The sequence below is a fragment of the Nyctereutes procyonoides genome, unplaced genomic scaffold, assembly GCF_905146905.1.
Source record: "Nyctereutes procyonoides isolate TBG_1078 unplaced genomic scaffold, NYPRO_anot_genome, whole genome shotgun sequence".
Classification (NCBI taxonomy): domain Eukaryota; kingdom Metazoa; phylum Chordata; class Mammalia; order Carnivora; family Canidae; genus Nyctereutes; species Nyctereutes procyonoides.
In genome coordinates, this window is record NW_026575117.1 from 4,111,894 (window position 1) to 4,137,694 (window position 25,801).

At 46.3% G+C, this 25,801-nt stretch overlaps 1 protein-coding gene across 2 annotated transcripts; it reads left to right on the forward strand.

Moving 5' to 3' along the window:
- The first annotated feature begins 2,847 nt into the window (after positions 1 to 2,847).
- Positions 2,848 to 25,801, forward strand: HSD17B7 (hydroxysteroid 17-beta dehydrogenase 7). 2 transcript variants are annotated; one of them, XM_055334212.1, is made up of 9 exons: positions 2,849 to 2,953; positions 4,402 to 4,605; positions 7,915 to 8,007; positions 9,331 to 9,445; positions 13,525 to 13,719; positions 16,625 to 16,729; positions 17,465 to 17,521; positions 21,374 to 21,472; positions 24,215 to 25,801. In XM_055334212.1, exons 1-9 carry the CDS (start codon positions 2,919 to 2,921, stop codon positions 24,314 to 24,316), a joined length of 1,005 nt encoding a protein of 334 aa, XP_055190187.1. In that variant the 5' UTR covers positions 2,849 to 2,918; the 3' UTR covers positions 24,317 to 25,801. The 2 variants fall into 2 exon arrangements, with proteins under 2 accessions (XP_055190188.1, XP_055190187.1); XM_055334213.1 differs by lacking the exons at positions 13,525 to 13,719; positions 16,625 to 16,729; positions 17,465 to 17,521; positions 21,374 to 21,472; positions 24,215 to 25,801 and having other exon boundaries at positions 2,848 to 2,953; positions 9,357 to 9,431.

Genomic DNA, 25,801 nt, shown 5'->3' on the forward strand with positions numbered 1-25,801 from the left:
CTGATGAAATGGGTGAAATCCCACTCTCGAAGTAGGTTTGGGCCAGGCTGAATGTGTAGTGATTTGAAGAGGAGACGGATGAAAGCTACCCACAAGAAAAGCTACTTGGCCCCGCTGGCAGCTGTTCTTTTGCCCTGTTTGTAATCCAGAGGCAAGTCAATTCTGGAGAGGTTTCTAGGGACCCAAAATAGATGTCAGTCGTGGGTGCTAAAGGTACCTTTACTCATCTTTGTCTACCTAAGGACTATGTCGGGCACCACCAAAAGAGCCAGAAATCACTTTCAGCATTTACGGTAGAGGCAAATTTATTATTTTATAAGGTAGTAAATAGTCAAAGGTGGAAGCGCTACATTTACCATTTTTTAAAGATTTATTTATTTATTCATAAATAATAAGAGACACACAGAGAGAGGCAGAGACACAGGCAGAGAGAAGCAGGCTTCCTGCAGGGGCATGATGTAGGACTCGATCCCGGGACTCTGGGATCACGCCCTGAGCCGAAGGCAGGCTCTCAACCTCTGAGCCACCCAGGCGTCCCTACATTTACTATTCTGTTCAAGGGGCCAAGGGTTGTCAGGGATAAATGGGATCTTTGTATACCAATTTCCTCTTTTTCCAGGAAAACAGCCCAGGAACAGCATAAACTCAAGATGACTAGTTCGGGATGATGAAAGCCATACTTACCTGTGAATACACTGTAATTATAACAGTTACTGACTGTTCTCCTGGTCTCTCTAGCACCTCTAGTGGTTCATCCCATCTCGTGAAGGTTGAAGGACCTTGAAAGGTCCAACCGGAATTGAAAGAGGGAAGCAAAGCCCAAGGTTTCCTCGCTTGGATTGGATGGACATCATGCTAGTAGGAGACTGCCGTTCTTGCTTTGGGCTCCCTGTAGTGGGTCCTACACTGGTTGTCATCCCAAGATCGTGGTGATTCTGACTCTCCAAGAGCCCAGGCCCTCCTCTGTCTTTATAGGAATGAGTTTTTCATAGAATAGCCCCACAATCTTATTCCTTTTATGTGTCACTTCTGAGCCCTAGGACATTTTAAAAGGAGCCTTTGGGTCTAGACATTAAATATTGGGGTTAATTTTATTCTAGAACTCCCAGAAAATATTGTTAAAGCGTGGTCTCTTTAGAATGGTGGGAAGTGGCATAAGGGTAGGAGCTGAGTTCCACCCAGATGACAATAAAGACATTTTAATGGCTTGGGAATCTAAATATTCAAGTAACTGGATTTATTTTTTGAATACGATTTTACGGTATAAGATCACTACAGTAGTCAATATTGTTACTGGACAGAGAACCAGTTCTGAACTCAGGTTTGACTGCTTACCTGTGGAAATCAACACTCGAGAGACACGTGACAGTGAGAAAGCACAGTTTGCTTTATTCAGGAAGCCGGCAACCTGGGATGATGGTGGATTAGATTCTCCAAAGACCATTTTCCCATCCAGGCAAAGGTAGAGGATTTTAAAGGGGAAGGCATGGGAGGAGGGAGGGGGTGGGCTATACGGAGGAGAAGCATGAGCCCAGGTGGTTAGTTGAATGTTGACATGACCCTGAACGGGCCTGCCAGTATCCACGGCAGCTGTTTTTGAATCTATGTAGTCAGATCTTATCTTCTGGGGAAGTTTGGTTCTTTACTCCTTAAGGCCAGTGGTCTGCAGATTTCAAGGAAAGTAGGTTAGTTCTGCTGCAGACCAAGGGACTTAGGTCAGCAAGCAGGGAGCGCGTGAGCTAGAAGCAAGTTGGAGTGCTGTTACAATATCAAATTAATCAAGACCTCTATGATTTCAGAAGCCAGTATAAATGCTATCAGTCTCCCGTTGCTCATTGGGCCCATTGCTGGGCATAAATAATTGAAACTCTGAAAAAGGCCATGAAGTAGATTAAAGTGTGTTCCCTAGAGTCGGGCACATGGTGCGTGGAGTTCCTTGGTGTGAACCTAGTGATGGCCACCTTGTTACCGAAGCAGGACACATACAGAAACCTGGAATAGGCCTTAGAAACGTCAAGAGCAGTTTGGCTGAAGATCCTTTTACATGTTGAATCTAGTAATAATAATAATAATAATAATAATAATAATAATAATAAATGGGGCTTGTGCTTTGCATCCTTCCCTTTTTATTTCATTTTCCTAATAATCCATTGCTACCATATTTTCCAAAAGTACCCATCTGGGATGGCTTGGAAAACCATAAGGGGCCCTTTACCACGGAGTTTGAGAAACACTGAAGTAGGAGCTTCCAGTACAGCGCCCATAATGTCCCATGAAGTTCTTGGACACTCTGATTCATGCCATGTTCCAAATTTTGAAAACTGGTAAATTCATGCGTGATTCTACAGACACGTCTTACTGAAATCCATGTTCATTTTTCCAAAGGCGATTTTTTTTTTTTTTTTTTTAAGAGAAAGAGCAGGTCTGGGGTCACCAGAAGCCGGCCGGCAAAGCGCTACAGCCCCCGTGTTCCTAGAGCCACGGTTCCAAAAAAGGAGTGGAAAACAAGGTCGACAATACCCAAACCGTTCGTTCCTAGGCCCAAGCCCTTCCCCCAGGCCGAGGCGTTTGCAGGCGGAGACGCACCGCGCGCCCCCGAGCCCCGCGCCCGCCGCAGGGAGCACCTGGACCGCGAGCCGCAGGTGCGGGAGGGGCGGCGCCCGGGGACACCTGCGCCCTCGGGCCGGACTCTCCGGATTGGCCCGGGCGCGGCCCCGCCCCTCGGCCTAGGTCACCCCACGCCGACCCCGGCCCCCGGAGCGCAGCGCGGGCCGCGATTGGAGGGCCCAGCGCGGAGGCCGTGACGTCAGGGCCCTGGCGGGCGCTGATTGGGCGGCGGCGGCATCGTGGGCGTGGCTTCGGCGGGCGCCGGCCTCAGCTGCCCGGGAGGGAGGCGGCGGCGGCGGCGGCGGGAGGCCATGCGGAAGGTGGTGTTGGTCACCGGGGCCAGCAGGTGAGGCGCCCTCGGCGGTCAGGGGCCCCAGGGGGCGGGGGTGTCGTTGCAAACAGCACGGAGCAGACCCCTCGACACATCTTAGTGACCCTCCGGGCCGCCTGGGTGGCCCAGGCCGTGACTCCGGGGTCCCGGGATCGAGTCCCGCTACGGGCTCCCTGCATGGAGCCTGCTTCTCCCTCTGCCTGTGTCCCTGCCTCTCTCTCTCTCTGTGTCTCTCATGCATAAATAAATAAAATCATAAAAAATAAAAATCACCCTCCACCTGATAAGACGTGGGAAGAGCGCAAATAACCCCTGCTGCCACTTCCTAGTTGTTCCAGGGCTGCCCCTGTGGACTCAGCCTCTTCTGTGAAGATCGCGGGCAGGATGACACCCATCAGACCATCAAACCATTCTGTTTGCTTGCCTGTTGCAGGGGGAGGTCTTGAGGGATTAAGGCAGAGAGGATGGGTCAAATGTCATCCCATCAGACGTGCCCTAGCCACACCCCCCTTAGCTGAGCCAGCGGCGCAGGTGTCTGTGAGTGTCCTCCCCTGGGTGCCCTGAGCCCCCCACCTGGTGCTGCAGGAGCCCAAGGCCTGGAGGCAACTCAGAGCTGTTTTGGTGTGTTTCTTTGTTTTGCGGATATCGTGATGGATGCCATTGGATGTTCATAGGAAGGACCCACTCTGCTCAGGGAAGAGGAATAAACGTGCATGTATTTGATGCTCTGCTGGGACGGCCCCGGCTTGGGGTGCTGCCCTGCCCAGCTGGTCTGCCTGGTGCCCTCAATCCCCATGCACTTGCAGATGCCATTTCTGAAGTGGTTCATCTGTCTTTGACCTGTGCCCTGCCTGCCCCCCCTTCCCAGGTGCCCGTCTCCTGTTTCCTCTCTTTACCTGCTGCTTAATCAGTGGAGTCTTCAATTAGGAAGTGGCAGCAGGGGTTATTTGTCCTTACTGAGGGGGACCTGCCTCCTGCTGTGTTAGGTAAAGAGCCATCTGTTCCTTACTGGGAATGGCTCTTGCTCTTGCTCGGGATGGTGGCAGCGATGCCAACAGGTAGTAGAGCCCCTGCCCTTGAGCAACCCAGCAAACAGCCACCACGATGCTCTGTTCAGCTCTCGCTGGTGACGGACTGAATCACTCTCCCGAGTGTCCTAACAGGTATAAAATGAAAAGCGCCGGCTGGGTGCCCGCCAATGAAAAGACAGCTCTGCGCGCAGTGCGCTTTTTGCAAAATGAGAGAAACACAAACTGGACAGCATCCTGAGCACGTGACTGACTATTCAAGTTGGGGTGGGGGGGTTGTCCCTTCTTTTAAAAAAACCTTTGAGTCTTTTTTCTCTGCCTGGGCCCTGCACTGGAGCCCACGTTGGCGGAGGTGGTTTTCCGAACCAGAGAGCAATGCCTCCGTTTGGCACTGTCGGCATTAATGCGTGTTCTGTGTCTGAACTGTCCTGTCAGTGGCGTGGGCCTCGCGCTCTGCAAGCGGCTGCTGGAGGAGGACGACGAGCTGCACGTGTGTTTGGCATGCAGGAACGTGAGCAAAGCGGAAGCTGTCAGCGCTGATCTGCTGGCTTCTCACCCCGCCGCCGAGGTCAGCATCGTGCAGGTGGATGTCAGCAACCTGCAGTCGGTCATCCGGGCCTCCAGCGAGCTCAAGCAAAGGTAACACCTCTGGTTAGTGGCTTTTCTCGCCCGTGATCGCATGACACAGCAGTGGATAAGATCAGAAAGAGGAAAGCCTGAAAAGAAACAGGTGCAGTGTGAGAAGTTGTGCTCTAGAGTGACCTGTGGTGTCTCGGTAGCACATTTTCACGCCCAGTCCTAGTCATGCTTATTTCATGAGGATTAATTTGAGTGCACCTTGATGTATGGCTCGTTGTGTGGACCTTATGGTAACTCCTTTCTGAATATGGTTTTCGCATCTTCCTTCCATGTACAACTTTGCTAAGTAGGTTGGCAGGTGCCTAAGAAGGTTGTAGAACGGGATATTGATCGGGTTGGACTTAGAACCCCCGTCGGTACCCCATTTCTTCAGAGATTCCCCCCTCCCACAGGCCTGTAAAGATGTGTTTCCATCTGCGTGGTAATCGGCGTGTAATAGGCATTTGAGAAATACTTGGCATCTGAAGGAATAGAGTCTTTGGATGTCTAACTCCCTAGAGAGTGTACACAGAATTGCATATAGGTGCACAATGCATTTTTTTCTGGGGAAAGAGGGCATAGTTTTGTTTTGTTTTGTTTTTTTAATTCTAGGGAGAATTTATGATCCAAAAAGCTCGAGAGCCCCGCACTAGTCCATACTCAGCCCCAAGGGTATGCAGAATAATTAATTTTCAAACATTTTTGTAATTGAAGTCCTTAAGAAACAAGAACTGCTTTATTTTCTTGGACAGTACAGTGAGGTTCAGTGAAAACAAGGAAGGCCTTTTTTATAAAGGCATCTTCCTAAAGAATACAACTTCGTGTTTCATGTATGGGGGCTGCTAGCCCATTTGCATTTTTCTGTTCCAAATGTACAAGTTATAGAGCAAAGGTGGGGCTGGTTTTCTTCACCCCACTCTTCTAGTTGCAGCCTTAGCCTCTTGTGAAATGTCATTTCTCCTAGAATTTTCTGCCACATTATCTTTCTACAGAACTAAGGAGATTTTCTAGGTTTGATATCTCCTACTCTTCCACAAATATGAGTTCCCTAGTCTGTGAAGCTGCACAGTAAATGTCCTTACTGAGGTAAAAACCCGAGAGTCAGGACAGAAGTCTTGAGCTCAAATCAGGTTTCAGGCATTCCTTTGCCCAAACCTTCTCAGCCAGCCGGCTTTCTGTTTTGTATAGATTTAGTTATATTTCCTCATTTAGCAGAAAAGAACCTTCATCCTCAGTTAGGAATAGCCCATTCCAGGCCAAAAGACACAGGAAGAAATGCTCAACATCACTCAGTATCAGGGAAGTACAAATCAGAACCATGATGAGAAACCATCTCACACCCGTCAGAATGGCTAAAATGAACAAGTCAGGAAACGACAGATGTTGGCGAGGCTGTGGAGGAAGGGGAACCCTCTTATGCTGCTGATGGGGATGCAGCCACTCTGGAAAACAGTGTGGAGGTTCCTTAAAGAGTTGAAAGTAGGGCTACCCTGCGACCCAGCAATTACACTACTAGGAATTTACCCCAAAGGTACAAATGTAGTGACCCGAAGGGGCACCTGCACCTCAGTGCTCATAGCAGCAATGCCCACAGTAGCCAAACTATGGAAAGAGCCCAGATGTCCATCGACAGATGAATGGATGAAGAAGATGTGGTGTATATACAAGGGAATATTACTCAGCCATCAGAAAGAATGAAATCTTGTCATTTGCCATGATGTGGATGGAACTAGAGGGTTCATGCTAAGTGAAATAAGTCAGTCAGAGAAAGACATTTCACTCGTATGTGGAATTTAAGAAACAAAACATGAACACAGGGGAAGGGAAGGAAAAATAAAATAGGATAAAAACAGAGAGGGAGATAAACCATAAGAGACTCTTAACTCTAGGAAACAAACTGAGGGTGGCTGGACGGGAAGTGGGTGAGGGGGTGGGGTCACTGGGTGACAGGCACTAAGGAGGGCATGTGATAGGATGAGCCCTGGGTGCTATATGCAACTGATGAATCACTAAATTCTACTCCTGAAGCTAATAATACACTATATGTTAACTAAATGAATTTAAAGAAAAGAATAGATGGGCCCGCATGACTTCATGGCGCTTACATGGATGGCCCAGTAGTACACATCAGCATTTTATTTTTTATTTTTTTAATTTTTTAAAAAGTCTCTCCTTTTACTTATTTATTTAGATTTTATTTATTTATTCATGAGACATACAGAGAGAGAGAGAGGCAGAGACACAGGGAGAGGGAGAAGCAGGCTCCATGCACCGGGAGCCCGATGTGGGATTCGATCCTGGGTCTCCAGGATCACGCCCTGGGCTGAAGGCAGGCGCTAAACCGCTGTGCCACCCAGGGATCCCCCACATCAGCATTTTAAACAGAAAGTTTAGTAACTAGAGTCATTTGGCTGTTAATTACTTATAGGATGATCAAGAGATGTTTGCGTGCAATCTGCATTGGTAACGTGGATGCATTTTAAGGTAACTGTGGCCCGTGCGGTCTTGGGCGATGCAGAAGAGGGCACGTAGACAGTGTAATGCATAGAATTGTAGGAGATCTTGTGAGTATTCATGGTGCCTGTATCACGAGGGCAGGCTTGGGCCTACAGGAATACGCTACATTAAGGCTTATGGAGGTTTAAAAACGAAAAAGCTCTCACAAGTCTGCACATCACTGTTCTGTCCGTGACAGGTGTCCTGTAGGGAGCTTTCCAGGAGTGCCTTCCCCCATTCGGCATCTGTCGTGTCATTGTCTTCCTGTGAGCTTTCTTCATTTTGTGATTCCCGAGCTCCTGGCTGTGAAGAGTGGAGGGTTTCCACTTGGCTCTGTTGCCTTAGTAGATACGTTGACACTCAGCCTCCAGCATTGATGGATCAGATTGGGCGATCACGAATATTACATATATTTTACTTATCCCTAGGGAAGATGTGAATCTTAAGAAAAAAGTAGAAGACATCCTACGACCAGAAAGAGAGTGGGTTTAATGGACAGAGGGTTACGTAATTAGGTGTGCAGTGTCAATTGGGAGGACAAAGCTGGAAGGAGTATCCATCTGAGAAGACATAACTTCAAAGCCCATTATAGCTCCCCAAATTGTTTGAAGCCACTGTAAAAAAAAAAAAAAAAAAAAAAAAAAAAGAATACTCAAATACTTACTGGAGAAACCCCGTTGAGAAAGAAGCGGTGTCAGCGGATGTGCCATGTGTCCCCTTCAGCTGGCTGTGGCCACTATTTGGGTGCAGAGAGCATTTTTCCGTCCATTGTAGGGCTTCTTTATTCCAGTTGCTCTAGAGAAAAAGAACAATCTGGTCTTGTTTTCCTCACAGGTTTCAGAGATTAGACTACGTCTATCTGAACGCTGGGATCATGCCCAATCCACAGCTGAATATCAAAGCACTTTTCTGTGGCCTCTTTTCAAGGTAATGTCCATTTTCTAGATAAACTGAATGGGAGGAGTCAGGTTTTTTTTTTTTTTTTTTTTTTTTTTGCCTGGTTTTGCCCTCGGTAGGTTAAGTTGGGGGCTGAGGGCCAGGTGAGAAGAATAAGGACGGGAAGTGTTGCAGCCATGTCATGAAGGAAGAGCACCCATCTTTTGTGGAGAACACTGTACGTCCTGGGCGTTAGGGTGCTCCAGGTCTCCGGGACATTCCAGGTGGCTCGATGCTGCAGAGGGTCCATTTTTGGTCTGCCTGGATGTGCCTCATAGCAGGATCATGTCAGGATTTGGCAGAGCTGTCGGTGAGATTGTCCTGGGTTGTCAGTACAGCATCCCCCGGTGCTGTGGCAGGTGCTCTGCCCCGTAGGCTGGGAAATGCTCCGAAGGAAAGGCCTCCCTGGGAGAGTCTCAGTACGCGGTAGCACAGACGTGCTTCCGAAAGGTCTGGCCATGACCCACAGTAAGAACTGAATCTAGGGGCGCCTGGGGGCTCCGTCGGCTGGGCGTCCACCATCGGTTCAGGTCATGATCCCGGGGTCCTGGGATGGAGCCCCACATCCAGCACTCTGCTCGGCGCCGAGCCTGCTTCTCCCTCCCCCTCTGCCTCTCCCCCTGCTTCTGTGTCTCTCTCTCTCTGCCAAATAAATAAAATCTTTAAAAATAAAAGGACTAAATCTTATTCTGTGACTTAGTAAACTTACAGGTAGATATTCTCACTCTTCCTGCATGCTCCTTCCTACATTGCTACTTTTGTTTTACTTCTCTTCCATCACACACACACCACACACACACACACACAGGTCTTGACCTACTAAATTGATCTCACAGCAAATCACCGTGTTAATCCACTCGGTGCTTTAAGAATTCCCAGTAAAAAAAACCAACCTGTGTAGCTTTGGAAGTTACCCAACAGCTTGTGCAGGGGAAGACTTTTGCTCCTTGGCATGGCTCTTATTCCCCCAAAGAGGTTCACCTGCGACAAGACGTGGAAAAAAGTGAGAAGAGTTTCAGCAGCAGTTTTTTTGAGCCAGGGTCCTATTGGTAGTCTGACTTCTAACGTGAATACTTCTCTGAATCGGGGCCAGGGGAGCAGGGCGGGTGGGGGGTAGGAGGTGAGGAAGGAAGCATTTTTGCATCGTATTTATAGATTCACAATAACACAATCTGAGAAATGGGTATTTTTATTCTTGATATTATAGGATCAAGGAAAATGTAGTTTTGGGGCAGGGGAGAGCGGCAGGGACTATTTTCCAGTATCTTCAGTTAAAGAAGCTTTTCAAAGGCATGCAATTGTCTTCTGTTTCAGAAAAGTGATTCATATGTTCTCCACAGCTGAAGGATTGCTGACCCAGGAAGACAAAGTTACTGCCGATGGGCTCCAGGAGGTCTTTGAAACCAACGTCTTTGGCCACTTTATTCTGGTAAAGAGACTTGGGGCCCAATTCACTCACTTTAGTGCTCTAACCCTAAAGGCTTGTGTGGCCTCGTCCCGGGCCTGTTTGCTCAGCTCGTTAGCTTATGGCTAGCGTTGGATGCTTGAATATTTGAATTGACTGATCCCTGCACTCTGTGAAAACATTGCTTCGCTAAAGCAGTGTATCAATGTATGTGTTTTTTTCTGTTTTTTTTTTTTTTTTTCTTTTGACATCAACTCTAGAGGGCAGAGACAGAGTGAGAAGGAAACACAAGCGCCTTCAGAAACAGCATGTAGAACTGTGAGAAAGTACGGGTCCTGCTCTGAACGGCCTTTGAAACTGGGCTGGGTGCCAGATAGGATGGGGTGGTGGGCAAGCCATTGTTAAACAGCAAATTCGTAATCAGTCTTTTATTATTATGTTGGTTTCTGATGCTTCGGCATCAGTACCATGTGTTACAGTTCCAGGCGTACAGGTACACGTAAACAAGAGCTGCGTAGTTTGTCTGGCTTGTTCTGTGTTCTTGCCTCACGTGTAACCCAGAGGACAGCTTTAATACCTAGATTAAGTAATGCCCGGCTTTGTTGCTGGTTGCCTAGAATTGCTCGGTGTTGGAGGATCAGCACCTGTTGCCGGGTTGGCCTGCACAGAACCCACATTTCTGACACCTCTGTATTCACCAGCACTCTTCTCCACCGTCAGCTTAATTTCCCTTAACGTTGAAACTCTCTGAGTACTTGCCCGTATTTAGAGTAAATGAAGATAGAGGCAGATGTTGGAATATTATGGATCCATGAGAAGAAATGAGGTAAACGTTTTGCACTTACGTGCGACGGCCTCTCGTGTTTTTTTATTTTTTTATTGTTTATTGATTTATTCATGAGAGACAGAGAGAGGCAGAGGGAGAGGGAGAAGCAGGTTCCATGCAGGGAGCCTGATGTGGGACTCAGTCTGGGGACCATGGGATCATGCCCTGAGCCGAAGGCAGATGCTCAACCGCTGAGCCACCCAGGTGTCCCCCCTCCCTCGTGTTTTATCGTGAAGAAGGAGTGGCAGGGTGCAGCATGTATAGTGTGATCTCATTTGTAGAAATAGAAGAAGATACACGTTTACATAGAGTATATAAACGTACATAACATTTCTAGAATGATATGGATGAAATTGGGAGCACTGGTTGCCTTGAACTGGGGCGCCAGTTCATGGGGGGGGCTTCATGTTTCATTCTGTAATCTTTCATGCTATTGATTTAACATGATACGATGTCACTTTTTCAATGACAAAAGTCAATTAAAATGTAAAGTCAGAATGGGATTCAGTTCTTGCCTTTCTTTATACCTTTACACAGATCCATTATCTACTGTTTCCTTTATCTTTTTAATATAATACTCGTTCTTTGCCTTCTCTTTGAATTATTAAATTAGTTGGTAATAAAAGAAGATAATTATTATTAGTCTGTTAATTTTATGATAAATCTAGTGTCTAAAAATTAAGTTGTTCAGGAGATTAGGTATTTGGGTCATCTGGGTTGGGGGGAATGGCAGTGGTGGCCACGGGGACAATGGTCACAGGTCCCGATGACGTGACCTGTCCTTGTGTATCCTGGTATCGGTGGGCATGTCGGCAAGGGTTCTTTTTTTTTTTTTTAAGATTTTATTTATTTATTCATGAGAGATTTTATTTATTTATTCCAGAGAGAGAAAGAGGGAAGCAGAGACACAGGCAGAGGGAGAAGCAGGCTCCATGCAGGAGCCCGATATGGGACTCGATCCCGGGACTCCAGGATCACGCCCTGGGCTAAAGGCAGATACTTAACCACTGGGCCACCCAGGTGTCCCTCGGCAAGGGTTTTGGAAGTGATTTATCAAGTAAAATAATCAGAAGGCGTAGAGCACTTCCCACTCTCTTCAGGTTCGATTTAACAATCTTACCACTTCTCCTGGAATACAAACTTGGATTCTGGGTTCCGGTGTAAATGCGTTGTGCAAATGGATCATCCATCCCCAGTTTGATTATAGGTGACGTGACCAAACCTTTAGGGTTGTTACAAAGAGTGGAGGTAATCTCTCTGGAGTCCCGAGCACAGTGTAGTATTACCGTCCAGGAACCAGTTAAACTGATTTTATCCTGACTGCATTTGACTTATCTGCTCATTGCAAATGGGGCACACATCTGGAAGCTTTTCTACGTTTTTCTCTAATACGGTTTTTGTTATAGAATAGTTTTAGATTTGCAGATTCGTTGCGGAGCTAGTGCAGAGTTCCTATGGCCCACCCCCTGCCGCCCGGCCCAGTTTTCTCTGCTACTAACCTCTTACATTATTGGGATACACTTATCGCAATCTGAGAACCAATAGTGATGCCTTATTATTAACCAAAACTCCAAACTTGATCCAGATTTCTTCAGTTTTGCCTAATGTCCTTTGTCACGTCCAGTATCCCCTCTTGGGTACCACAGTACATGTAGTGGCTGTCTCCTTGGGCTCCTCTTGGTTGTGACAGTTTCTCAGATTTCCTTGTTTTTGATGACCTTGACCGTTTTTCGAGGGTCCCTGCTGAGGTATGTTGTAGGCTCTGCCTCAGTCGGGATTTGTCCGAGTTTTTCCTCGTGGTTAGACTTGAGTACTGTGTCTGCGGGAGGAGGACCGCAGAGGTGAAGTCCCATTCTCATCACATCACATCAAGGGCATCATCAGCTGTCGCTGTGACTTGTGGGTATTGATGTTCTCTTTGATCATCCGACTCGAGGGAGTGTTTGTCAGGTTTTTCATTATATCGTCCCCATTATATCGTATTGGGCCATTGAGGGCTCTTTTTTTGTTTTCTCTCCCTTTCCATATTGCATTTTCTGGAGGAGACTTCCTATATGTAGCTCGTACTGAAGGGTTTGTGTTTGACGCCCCGAAGGTTTCATTAGCTACATGAATTGTTTGGAATTTTTCTGCAAGAGAGATTGTCTGTTCTCCATCTGATCCTCCATTCAGTCATTTCTTGGTCAAGTATACCTCAGTAAAGCTGCAAAAATCACTTATCATATTCCCAAAAATCACTGGCGTCGGGCTTGTGGATATGTATTTTTACTTGGAGCTGGAAATACTACTTTACTGGGGCACCTGCATGGCTCAGTGGTTGTGGACAGAGTCTGCCTTTGGCTTAGGTCACCATCCCAGGGTTCTGGAATTGAGTCTCACGTGGGACTCCCTGCATGGAGCCTGCTTCTCCCTCTGCCTGTGTCTGCCTCTCTCTGTGTGTCTCTCACAAATAAATAAACAAAATCTTTAAAAAAAAAAAAAGGATGGGGGAAATACTACTTATTTTCGTCCCCCAGTTATTTGAGTTTGGGCCATTGAGGGCTCTTTCTGTTGGATCCTGCATCTCTCTGGTATAGCCTCATCCGCATGGTTTTCTTTTTGAGCATGTTCTTTCTGGCATTACAAGATGGTTCAGCCTCATCAGATTTATTTCCTAGAATCAGCCATTTCCCTAAGGAGATCTGGTGCCGCTTTTTTTTTTTTAGATTTATTTATTTTAGAGAGAGAGAGCTTGAGCAGGAGGAGGAAGAGAGGGAGAGGGAGAGAATCCTCAAGCAAACTCTCCACTGCTGTGGAGTCTGACGTGGGGCTCCATCCCAGGACCCTGAGATCATGACTTGAGCTGAAATCAAGAGTTGGATGCTCAACCAACTGAGCCACCAGATGTCCCAAAATCTGGACAATCTTACTGGACAATGGTATTAAAAACCAAGATCTGGGTGCTTCTTGCTATTGATGGATCAGTAGATTCTAGGCTAACAGAGCAGAGAGATAAACATGCAGGGTCATCCATGTATATGTAAGTGCCTATAAATATCTTTATATGCATCCATCTTTATGAAGCTAAACATCGGTTCCAGATGTCTCTAACTCTAACTCATCTCACATGGGTCGTTCCAGCCTCCTCTCACACGTCCAGAGTAGCCCCGTCAGTGATGACATACCAGTTCGCTTCCAGGGTACATGGATAATGGTTTCACAGCTGATACCTGTACTCCTCCAGTAGATTTTGATCTATTTTTTGTTGTTGTTGTTCCTTTTTTTTAATCTCATTCAGATTCAGGAACTGGAACCTCTTCTCTGTCACAGGGACAGTCCCTCCCAGCTCATCTGGACATCGTCTCGCAATGCAAGGAAATCTAATTTCCACCTTGAGGACATCCAGCACAGCAGAGGCCAGGAGCCTTACAGCTCCTCCAAATATGCAGTTGACCTGCTGAGTGTGGCGCTGAACCGGAACTTCAACCCACGGGTGAGGCCTGTCCCGGTGATGGGAATGGCAGGGCAGTGGTTTCCCAGCTATGGTTGACTTCCTAGTAATGGGTTGGCTTTCCATGAACTGTCATCATTACAAGATGCAGTATTGTTTCTTGAGCAGGATTGCTCTGAGGACAAGATAAGACGTGAATAAGATTGGCAGTTGGTGTGCCTAAAAGTTTTGGGGCAGAGATAATTAGCTCCTGACCTTTTAGGTACGTGAGGTTTCGTTTGCCCTTCCGTACCTCTTCACGAGCTATAATTTATGAACAGAACGACATTATTGACGATGGGAGTACTTCCTGGGTCTGAGATACTGTACTCCTTCCCTGTGTATGTCACTGAGTGCCCCTCCTGTCACAGTGAGGCTAGGCCTGAGTGTTCCCAGTTTCATGTGAGGACACCACAGTCGGGTGACGTGAGGTACCCTGAGGCCACACAGCTGGTTAGTGGTCAAGCTCAGACTTGAGCCCGGGCTGTCTGACTGTCAGACGTTTCCCACTAAGCTGTGCCATGTCCTAGTGTTTATCACGTCAGGAGTAGCCAAGCCTCCTGGGTAGTGGTGATCTTTGGTGAGACTCCACAGCCCTGTCTCTGTGCAGACTCGAGCTTTTGGGACTGTTTCTATGGAGGAGGTGGCCTTTGGCAGTTATGTGGGCTCCCCGTGGCCCCTGGGGTCTGGAGCTTACCAGGGCTGCCTTGGATACCTCTCCTGCTCAGGTTTAAAACCTTAACTGAAAATCTCTAGTCTTTCTCAGACTTTCCTTGGTTTGCTTTGACTCTGCTGTTTGAGGGTGGGACTGGGGAGAAATTTAATCCTGCTAATACTTACAGAATGCTTACCATCTTCAGGGCGTCGGGCCAGGCTTGGGGTTGGGGAGAAAGGAGAAATAAAAAGATGACCGAGAAGCTGTCTGCCCTTGCGGGACCTTCTCTGGTGATGCTTTGGACACAGTCACAATCCTGGCGTATCCGGGAATGGATCCCCTATCAGATTAGAACGAAATCTCCTGGAAACATGCCTCTTAGAAAGGAGGGTGGTCTAAGAGTAGAAGCTGAGAGCATCTCCCAGAACTGGATTTGAATCCTTAGACAAATTGTATCTTCTCCCAACGCCTCAGGTTCCTCATCTGAAAAATAGGGATGAAAATAGTGCCCGTCTCACAGGTCTGTTGGGAGGGTTGAATGAGGGGGGTGGTGTGGAGCACTCCCAGGAGCTAGAGGTCTCAGAATGTGTGTGCGTGTGTGTGATGTGATTGTACATGTGCTGTCTGCATGTGTGTAGGCGTCATGTGTGTATGGAAGGCATGTGGTCTGTGCATGAGTGTGCACGAGCTTGTGTGTGTTTATGTCGGCTATCATCATCATCATCATTATTATTACTGTCATTGTTATTATTTGAGTTCAGTGTGTCTGTCCAGTTGTTAGCTTCCTTCTGAGGTTTCTTGAGATATTTAAAAAGTTGTCACAACTGCTTGTTCTCTGGAAGCTTCCTTGTGGGCACAAGGTCAGGGTGGATTAGCTTCTCTTTTTATAAAATGCTTTGGGACTTTACTCAAGTTTTGTTGCCAAGTAAGCTTCGGGATTTCATCCTTTACAAGAAGGGAGATTTAGCAAACGGTGCTGTCTCCTAAAATCTGTGTGATTGGTTGTCAGCCCACAGCTTTTCCTCCTTGGCTCTTAGGAAGAGAGACTTAAAAGTAGTAGAAATAAGAGTTAAAATAGTCAATAGCTACGTAAGGTAAAATGTAGTAAAAATTGGGGCACACCTGGGTGGCTCAGTGGTTTCGCGCCTGCCTTTGGCCCAGGGTGTGATCCTGGGGTACTGGGATCGAGTCCCACGTCAGGCTCCCTGCATGGAGCCTGCTTCTCCCTCTGCCTGTGTCTCTGCCTCTTTCTTTCTGTGTCTCTCGTGAATAAATAAAATCTTAAAAAAAAAAAAAAAGTAAAAATCTAACTAAATAAACTAGTACAACAAATCCCCGTGTTCCAAGGATTAGTAAAGCCCACGCAGGGCCCTTCCTGGTAACACACGCCCTGTGGTAGTTGGGCCCTCTTTCTAGGGCAGATCTTTCTAAAATGACAAGTCCTGGGCCAAGGACCCGATGTAGAGCTCTTCAGTTGGGGTGGGGGTCCTTGTGGAACCACATGCAGACCTTCATTCACCTCTCGTGTCAGGAGCTCCCACCTCAAGCTACAGCGTGGGTCTAATGAACTGCAGGGAGACAGACACAGACTTTAGGTCTAGCTGTCTGGTATTTACTAGATCAGAAACTTCTTGAAGGCAGAGACTGTACTGTATATGTATTTTTTTTAAAGATTTATTTTAGAGAGAGAGCAGCGGGGAGAGGCAGAAGGAGAGAGAGAGAGAGAGAGAGAGAGAGAGAGAGTCTTAAGCAGACTCCCTGCTGAGCACGGAGCCCAACGCAGAGCTCAATCTCCTGACCCTGAGTTCGTGACCTGAGCCGAAACCAGGAGCTTGGATGCTCAACTGCCTGCCACCCAGATGCCCCCATATATGTCCTTTTTTTTTTTCTTAAGTGCTTACTATGATTCATACACCGTTCTTAAAGTAAGCCAATACATGGGAAACTCCAGTGACCGGATCCTACTTTTCTCTTCCAGCTTCAAGCTTGGTCATTCTGTGTACTGTGAGTTTCTTGAGAACAGAGATCTTGTCTTACTAATTTTTGCATCCTCAGTGCTTCTCATAGTGAGTCCTCCGTGCGTGACTCTCTCACTGAGTGGCTCGCGCAGCTTGGGGCAGCCCAGAGCATCCGTGCTTTGTGCCCTGGCGTCCTGGCTCATCTGCGCGCCCCCTTTACTCACACGCATCCCGGTGGCCTGGCTCAGTACACACTGAGTTTGAGTCCTCTTCTCGGTCCTCTCCGTGCTGCCAGGGTCTGTACTCCAGCGTGGTGTGCCCGGGTACGATGGTGACCAACATGACCTACGGGATTCTCCCTCCCTTGGTGTGGACGCTGCTGCTGCCAATCATATGGCTGGTGAGTGTGAACGCTCTGTTCTTGGTTTGCTTCCGCTCTTCCGCGTGCGGCCAACGTGACACGCTTGAGGGTTGGGAACGGATTTAAGAAATTGAACCAGAAGGTGGCAGAGTTTCATTTCATTTGAGGTTTTTGAAGTTCCTCAGTCCAGTCACCCCTGCTTCACACTCCCTGGGGCCCCGCTGCCTCACCACCTGCACACCCGCTTCTCTTTACGGGGATGTGCCTTTGATCATGCACCATAGCTCCCGAGAGTACCAGGATGACATCATTTTTAGAAACCTGCATCAAGGGATATTAAACTGGGTGTCTCTGAGCTTTCAGTGTGGTCATATGCATTAAAAGTTCCCCAGAAGGGGATGGTTGAGCACGGTATGACCACAGAACCATGTTTTTGCTCGTTTGTTAATGTTTTGAGTGTCTTGCAGGACCAGTGTTCCTCCAGCACACGTTAGAAAATGCCACTCGTAGGAGACATTTCTCTCTTGCAGAGCTCTGGAAAAAATTGTCCCTCCATTATGGCAGGTATAGGAAAAAGATGAGAAGGAAATATGCTTCCCTGTTAAAAATGATTGGCTCGGAGCGACAGAGATTGTGAGATTTCTTTTTTAGACTTCTTTATTTTTTAGTACTTAAGAAGTGCTCTATGACAAGAAATGAATGTCTCCTTTTAATGTCGCTTTTGTGACTGTTCTAAAGCACCACAAAAAATGACTGTTCGTTTCTTTTCCTCAGCTTCGCTTTTTTGCAAATGCTTTCACTTTGACGCCGTACAATGGAACAGAAGCCCTGGTACGTTACTAGAGTTGCAGTTGCCTGTACGCTTGCCTAGCAGGTATAAATTTCAGTTCACCGGTAGTGGAAACCCTCTCAACAGAAAAGAGAAGCTCTGTGAATGATCAAGGCCCTGTTTTGGACTAAGGGGGACCATAAGACTGAGTGTAGAGTATGAGGAGTCAAATTTCAAAGTGTAGTGTCTACCATAGCACTGCGGAGCATGGTCGTAGGGACAGCACTTCTGCAGAAGCAAGATCCACCAGCAGCTCGAGGGCAAAGCAGCGGAACACCACAGGGGCAGGCAAAGCAAGGTGGTGGCCGGGCCAGCGGTTCCCATGGAGAAAGTGCACCTTGCAGGCCAAGAGTACAGGTGACATCATCCAACTCCATTTCCTTTTATATGAAGATTCTCTTTCCTCTGTTTAAATATTAGAGAATCGAGTGTTAACTTTATTTGAAAATCAGTGCACTTCCTTAAATTACACATGGCAAATGGATTACATGTGTTTCCCCAACAATGGCAGATATTACTCATTACACAAATGATGCCTTTGATGATTCGTCAACTCAAGGCCCCAAAGGCACCTTCCGCTAATGGATCAGAAATGTCCCTCAAGATGAAGCTCATTTGTCCCCTGTCACTGTAGTGCTTATACTTAGTAGATTCTTGAATCTTGGCTGAATTGAAATTAGCTAAGGAGGGGCAGCCCCAGTGGTGCAGCGGTTTGGCGCCGCCTGCAGCCTGGGCGTGATCCTGGAGACCCGGGATCAAGTTCCGCATCGGGCTCCCTGCGTGGAGCCTGCTTCTCCCTTTCCCTCTGCCTGTGTCTCTGCCTCTCTGTGTGTCTATGGATAAATAAATAAAAAATCTTTTTAAAAAAATGAAATTAGCTAAGGAAAACACTGAGGGATTTGGTTCGCACTCTTGTTTTGGTAAATGTTGCAGAAATAAATGCGTTTTGTTGTAAGAACACAGATTGTCAAGTACTTTTAAACCAATTTTAATTAGTCACTGTATTTGTCAAAGCACTAGAAGTAGTATGTGATCCTTTAGAGATAATGAAAATCAAATGTGGAGGTCAAGTATATATTGAGTATCAGTGATACGAGGAATAGTTAGGAGACAAAATCCCCAGGTACTAAGGAGCTTAGGGTCATATTTTGAAAAAAAAAAAAAAGAAAAGAATGTAGGAGACAGGCAAGAAAATAAATCATTCTGTCATCAGGTGGTGAGTAGTTAGACTGTTCAGAGAGGATGATCACAGGAAGCTGGGATGGTGGGAACAGGCTTTGCTTCACTAAGTAGGGCTTGATCTGGGCTCTGGAGGATGCATTGATCTGGATAGGATAGCATGACCCATGTCACAATTTAAAATTTTGTGACTTTGCTGTAATTTTCTATAATATGGATGGATGCCTCTGAATGCCAAGTAGTAATGATCGTAGATGCTGGTGGATGTGGATGGATGAGGATTTGGGCCTAGTGCATGTGTCGTAAGAATCTCTGCAATCCTCACGGTAGTTTCATCTCCGTATGTGAGCTAACCTGGAGTGGCCGAAAGCCAGTGGTTCAGAGTGTGGGCTCTACAATTCTGCTGATTCTGTTCAGATCCCACTTCTCCAGGTTCTAGCTATGGATCCGGGGGCACATTTTTTTAGTTTGTTTTGTTTTTACTCATTTAAGCCTTTTATCATCTGTAAAACAGGAATTCTAGGCATAAACGAGAGGAAGCTTACTGTAAAGGATTCTTCGTATTTCAGCATTCAAGATATTTAAGAAAACTCTCTTAATGAAAACAGTTTGGTGCTGGCATGTGACTTGGCCGATGAGGGAGTAGACTAGAAGGTTCGGGATAGGCCCACGCATGCAGGGACCTGGCAAATGATGGTGCCGTTATTCCAGATTAGTGGGAGAGAGGGATTATCTGGCAAATGTTGCCAAAAAATAGAACAGGATCTTTTCTTCATCCTTCACACTCAAAATTCTAGATAAATTAAAAGATTTATACCCCAAAATTAAAAAACATAATGACTAGAAGGAAATAGGGGAATATGTTTTAATAGTTTTAAGAGTGTGGGGGCTTAGCTACTCTTAGAACTGTAAGAAAAAAAGATGGAACTTTTTTTCAAGATTTTACTTATTTATTAGAGAGAGAGAGGCAGCATGAGTGGCGTGCAGTGGGTAGGGATAGAGGGAGAGGGAGAAGCAGACTCCCCACTTAGCAGGGAGCCTGACACAGGGCTCGATCCCAAAACCCTGAGGTCATGACTTGAGCTGAAGGCAGATGCTTGATTGACTGAGCCACCCAGACACCCGTGAACTTTTCGATTAAATTAAAATAATCCCATTTCATGTGACCAAAATCCTCACTATAAATATGCTCCAGAGACTAACCAAATTGTGGAGGAAAAATAGCTGCCATTCGTATCATAGGAAAGGGCTAATTTTCATACTAATGAGTATGGAGGAGCTTCAGCAAATCAAGAGAAATGACCATCTGTTGGCACAGTGGGCAAAGGGTATGAAGAGAGTCTTTAAACTGTGTTAGTCACGGAAAAGGTGCTCCGTCTTACTCAGGCAAATCACAACTGTAACGAAAGATTGTTTTCCACCTCTGATTAGCAGCCACTAGAAAGTTCGGTATTGCATCCACCTGGCGGGGCCATTGGGAGTGAACATGCCCCCGCACTGCTAGGGAAGGTGGACTGACGCAGCCTGTATCCAGGACTGTTTGGCAGGATCTTTCAAAATAATTCGCGCCCAGCCTCCTCACCCAGCGATTCCATCTTTGGTATTTATCTTATCGACGTACTCAGGTTCTATGAGCTGGCGTATTCATCCTTTGTTGCAGTGTGGCTTGTAATAGCAAAGACTGGAAACAACATATACGTCCGTCATTTGGAAATTGATTTTTTTTTAAAGATTTTATTTATTTATTCATGATAGACTTAGAGAGAGAGAGAGAGGCAGAGACACAGGCAGAGGGAGAAGCAGGCTCCATGCAGGGAACCCGATGTGGGACTCGATCCCAGGACTCCAGGATCGCATCCCGGACCAAAGGCAGGCGCCAAACCGCTGAGCCACCCAGGGATCCCCTGGAAATTGATTTCATAAATGACGGTCCCGCCACGAGAAGGAATACTGGGCTGCTTTAAATAAAAAAGAACGAAGCAGCTCTCTACTGGTCTGAACATGTCTCGAAAGGGCTTGTTGTTCAAGTGAAAGATGCCGAGTCTGGAATAGTATGTATATTTTGCTTCCACTTGAGTTAGGAGAAAAGGCTATCTATGTTTTTAAGCAAATAGATTTTCTTTGGAAGAACATGTAAGATACTAGCAAGAGTGCTTGGTTCCAGAGAGGGGTGGCTGGAAAATTTGGGAGGGTTGAGAGACTCACTTACTACCATGTACCTCTTGTGAATGATGCGCATGCTCATGCTTTTATCTATTAAGAAAATGAAATATCTATTAAGAAAATGAAAATGAATAGTACAGGTTTTAACCGGTACTTCCTGTGGCAAGGGCTGAGTATCAACCTTGAAAAAGCTATCTATACGCGTGAACTTTAATTTGGAGATTAAGGGAAGAGACCGCTAAAATATGAGGCTTTTTTTTTGTTTTTGTTTTTGTTTTTTTTAGCTTTAAATAAATTTTCAAAGGATACTATTAAGCAAGTTGCCCTCCTTTCTTCCTTCGGATTATATTAGTGGTTCATGAGGACATCACAGCTGATGATACCCAAGAGAATTTTTAGAGTTTGTTTAGAGCTCGGTAAAATGCTGATTATAGATCCCCTCCACTCCCCCTGGCTTCACTCATCTTGGGCAGAAGAAGAAAAAAAATCATTGACATCCTCTTCCTTTCTAGGTATGGCTTTTCCACCAAAAGCCGGAGTCTCTAAATCCTCTGACCAAATACCTGAGTGCCACCACTGGCTTTGGAAGCAATTATGTAGCGACCCAGAAGGTAAATGTGTTTACACTGCTGCACGGAAGACGCCTGCTGCTCGGCTGCTGAACTGGTCCCCACGGCTTCCCTCTCTGGTCGCTGGCGTCCTGCTGACCTGCTTTCGTTCTCTGCTCTCTCCTGCCTCTGAGTCTTGCATGTCTTCTTCCGTCCACCTGAATGGCTCTTACCCTTCTTCTTCCTTTTTTTTTTCCCTAAAGATTTTATTTATGTATTTTTTTGTGAGAGAGAGAGAGACAACAAGCATGAGCTGGGGGAAGGAAGCAGAGAGGGAGGGAGAAGCAGGCTCCCCGCTGAGCAGGAGGCCCGACGACGTGGGGCTCGATCCCAGGACCCCGGGATCATGACCTGAGCTGAAGGCAGACGCTCAACTGACAGAGGTGCCCACCCTTCTTCTTTCAACTGATAGATTTCTGCTTATGCTTAAGACCTCAGCTTGTACCCCAGCTTCTGTGACCTGTTAGACCAGGTCTGGTGCCTCCATCACAGGATTTCTTGGCATCTCGTACCTCTTCTGTGTAGGATTCCATCCACGTCCAAATATAAGCTCTGTGAGGGGGAGGATTAAACCCCCCTCCCAAGCACGTTGCCTCCCACGTGGTAGGTGCTCAATAAACGCATTGCAAGGTGGATGGAATATAAAGTCTCTTTCTGAGGGAAGCTACCTTCCCCTCGAATGTTCAGTTCTGCTTGTGACAACTATTAGCTTTGATAGATTGGACTTTTCAAGAGGTAAGGGATGAAGTACGGGGAAATAAAGCCCTTGATGCTGTGGTTTTTAGCCTCTGGATAGTCTTCTAAAAACAAGTCAAACATGGAATTACAAGAAAAAGAAAATTTATTTTGAACTTATAAAACTGTTTTTGCTGTCTTTTTGTCAGGAGTAGGGTTTATTTCAGCCTCCTGTTTTCCGCTGCCTAGTTCATGTGGGAGGCGTGGGCCTAAAATAAAACTAGATTGAGACAAATAATTTCTCTCCACGATGTCAAATAATTGGCAGTGATCAGGTCTGTGTCAGTAGCTGAGGTCTGAAGGGAACCGTGCTCTTGCTTCTGCGGCGTCTCTTTACTAAAAATGAACCTGTGAACCTCTAGTGTTTTCCAAAATATGTTCTGTGGGATTCTGGTTCCTTGAGAAGATTTGCAAAAAGCTGTTTGTCAGCCAAGGAAGTTTGAGAAAAGCTTCATATTGTGTTCCCCGTTTGCAGAGACCTCCACTGAGCACGCTCGCCCAGGGAAGGCTCCGAGAAGGTGCCGGAGTTCATCTGTGTGTGTGTCTGCAGTGTCCCATCCTGTTCTTTCTCACTTTTTCTCGACTACATGACTTTTTATTTTTTCCTTCACGTTTTATGTAGCACTTAATAAAATCCCAAAGAACACACCTTGGGCTACTCTGTTGTAAATTAATAAACTTCCTTTTAAGAAGGGCCTCAGAGTTTGAACAGACTGTTAATCTCAAGGGCATGACTTTGTTTATCAATGGTGAGAAAACGCTTCATTTTACAAACCAAAATATTAGCATTTTATGGAAATGCGTTGAAAGTTTGCTTTAAAAACGTTGATCAATTTGGGGGCTTAGGTTTCTCCTCTGTTCAGAGGTGGGGTTGCATGAGATCGCTCTTTCCTCTTCCAGTTCCCATATGGAAAACTCTGATGAGATTTATGTTGAATGTAAAAGTTACTTCCAAAATGTTAAAAAAGTTTTCATTTTTAGCCTGTCAGCTTTGTGCAGAAAGAGCCTCTGTGTTGACCTGAAAGGAGATGTTGCTTTATTTTATAGGGGCTGAAAGTTTGCTTTTACATAGAGTGTATCAATTAAAATTAAATTTTCTAGGGGTGCCTTGGGGCTCAGTTGGTTGAGCATCTTCCTTTGGCTCAGGTCATGATCTCAGGGTCCCGGGATCGAGCCCCACATCGGGCTCGCTGCTCAGCAAAGAGCCTGCTTCTCCCTCTGCCTCTGTTGCTCCCCCAGCTCATGCTCCTGTGCGTGCTCTCTCTCTGTCTGAAGTAAACAAATAAATAAAAATAAAATTGGGTTTTCTACGTGGGACAGAAGAGTGTGAACTAATAGATTAAACAGGATGGAAACTCAGGTCTCTCGCACGTAAAAGCAGTTTTGGAGAGAGGTAGCCTTGGGCGGGTTGGGCCGCTCCCCAGATTGTCAGGACCCAGGGTCCTTCAGCCACCCTCTGCCATTCTTGGGGTATGACCCTCATTCTTACGGCTCAAGAGAGCCAGGGGAAGAAGGGGAAAGGGGGGTGCCGATGCCTTTACAGGAGACTTGTGGAGACCACCCACTTCCACTCAGCTCTCATGGCCAGGGCACAGCCGCAAGGCACCCAGCAGCTTCCGTGGAGCCTGGCAATGTAAGTGAGCTCTTACCTGGAGGCCAGTGAGCCCAGCTACAGCTGGGGTGCTTGATGAAAGAAGATGGACATTAGGTGGATGTCAATTAAATTCCCAAAACCCTTGGCTGGTGTCTCCTGTGACTGGATACACAAGAGTTAGGGGAGATAGCAAAACCAGGTCTTTCACTCTTGCTGTGTGAGGGCAGCATCGGTAGGTTTGCTGAGGGTTGGAGCTTGGGACACGTCCTCAGAGTCAGGAACCCCAGCCCCGACCTACCAGCCCTGTTCTCTTTTCCCCCGTTCTCTTATGTATGTCGAATGCCTTCCTTTTACGCAGATGCCATTCATATTGTTTTTCCTTTTTGCTTATATCCCTATCTTTGCCTCTTTTCCAGATGGACCTCGATGAAGACACTGCTGAAAAATTTTACCAAAACTTACTGGAACTGGAAAAGCGTGTTAGGGTCACCATTCAAAAACCAGATAATCCGAGCTGACGATGACAGTGTCTGAAACATCGCACACCTGCTGTGCTTTCTGGGTTTCTGTGGAGTTGGATGATGTGCATTTGTGGTGGACAGTGAGCTATAATTGTCTCTTTTCCTTCCTGTCAGGATTATCTCTAGGATAACGGGTGCATCTGTATATATACAGGAGAAAAAGATCGATAAGTAAAATACGACTTAGAGGTTCTCCAGAATGGTGTCACATCAGAGTTGTGCTAGAGTCACCCAACCAAGTGTGTGCTTATTGGTTCTGACAACTGGAGCCCAAGCTCCACCTCAAGTAGGGGTGACCTAGGCACTCACTGGTCCTCCTTTTGGCCTGGCCCCTCTCTGAGTGGTAATCTGAGCTTTGTTCCTTTTTTTTATGGACAGTTTTCTTAGGTCTTATACCTTATTTCTTCCTCCACGGGGTGCTTCTAAAAATCCTCAGATTGTGGGGTGTCTGAATAACTCCATTAGGCATCCGACTCTTGATTTCCACTCAGGTCATGATCTCAGGGTTGTGAGATCGAGCCCCGAGTCATGCTCTGTGCTCTGCTCAGGGTCTACTTGGGATTCTCTCTCTCCCTCTCTCTCTGCCCCTCTCCCTGTTCACGTGTACTCTCGCTCTCTTTCTCTCAAATAAATAAATAGAATATTTAAAAATCCTGAGATTGTTAGACTCCTAACAGTCCCAATACAGATATCCATGTAGTTCATCGCGGGAACAGAAGAATATATATGTTTGGGATACTGGAATTTTTTCTTATTTTGAAAGTATCTTTCATTGATGTCGAGGTAGTCAGTGTTAATATTGGGCTTGACCTTTAACACCATTTGCAAATGTGTTCGTTGCTGACCAACCTGTTTTTCATGGTTGTATTTTAATGTATGTAAACTTGCAGGAAAAACTATTTACTCACATTGTTTCAAGGAAGTTTTCCAATCGAATAATTGCTGGCGGGATATCTGCTGGTATCAGTAGTGGTCGGAGGTGGTTAAGACTTAGTTTGTATGATATGAAGACAGGCTGCTAAAATGCCTGGATGTTTTTAACCCTAAATATAACCACTATGCCCAGAATATAAGAAAGTGGGCGAAATTTTGAACGATTTAATAATAAAGTCAAAAGTTGCATAGAAATACAGTTTGTATACATATTCTATATGAATTTCTGCTTATAGTTCCTCTGATTTTGTTGCTAAAGATATTTTTAATAAAGTTGAGCATTCCATATGTGCAAACAGGGGCTGAACGCTTCTGCACGCCCCCCACCCCCAACTGTCTTTGAGAAGGAGTGGTGAGGTTGGGAAGCTGAGAGCAGCTCCGGGTTGTGCTCTTGCGATCACTCACCCTGCAGGCTTGCGAGAAGCACTTTACTCTGAATCCCAGGCTTCTCCTCTGGAAAGTGGAGTCCTTCTCTTTCTGCTCCCGGGTGTGGAGGAACGTTAAATGCAATAATACGTGTGAATGAATAAAGAGCATTTTTGAGAATGA

What these genes read in the sequence shown, in the direction of transcription:
- HSD17B7 (XM_055334212.1), top strand. Translation starts at nt 2,919, where the DNA reads ATGCGGAAGGTGGTGTTGGTCACCGGGGCCAGCAG. An exon ending in TTGGTCACCGGGGCCAGCAG is followed by an intron (nt 2,954 to 4,401) that starts GTGAGGCGCCCT and finishes CTGTCCTGTCAG; the next exon opens with TGGCGTGGGCCTCGCGCTCT. An exon ending in ATTATGTAGCGACCCAGAAG is followed by an intron (nt 21,473 to 24,214) that starts GTAAATGTGTTT and finishes CCTCTTTTCCAG; the next exon opens with ATGGACCTCGATGAAGACAC.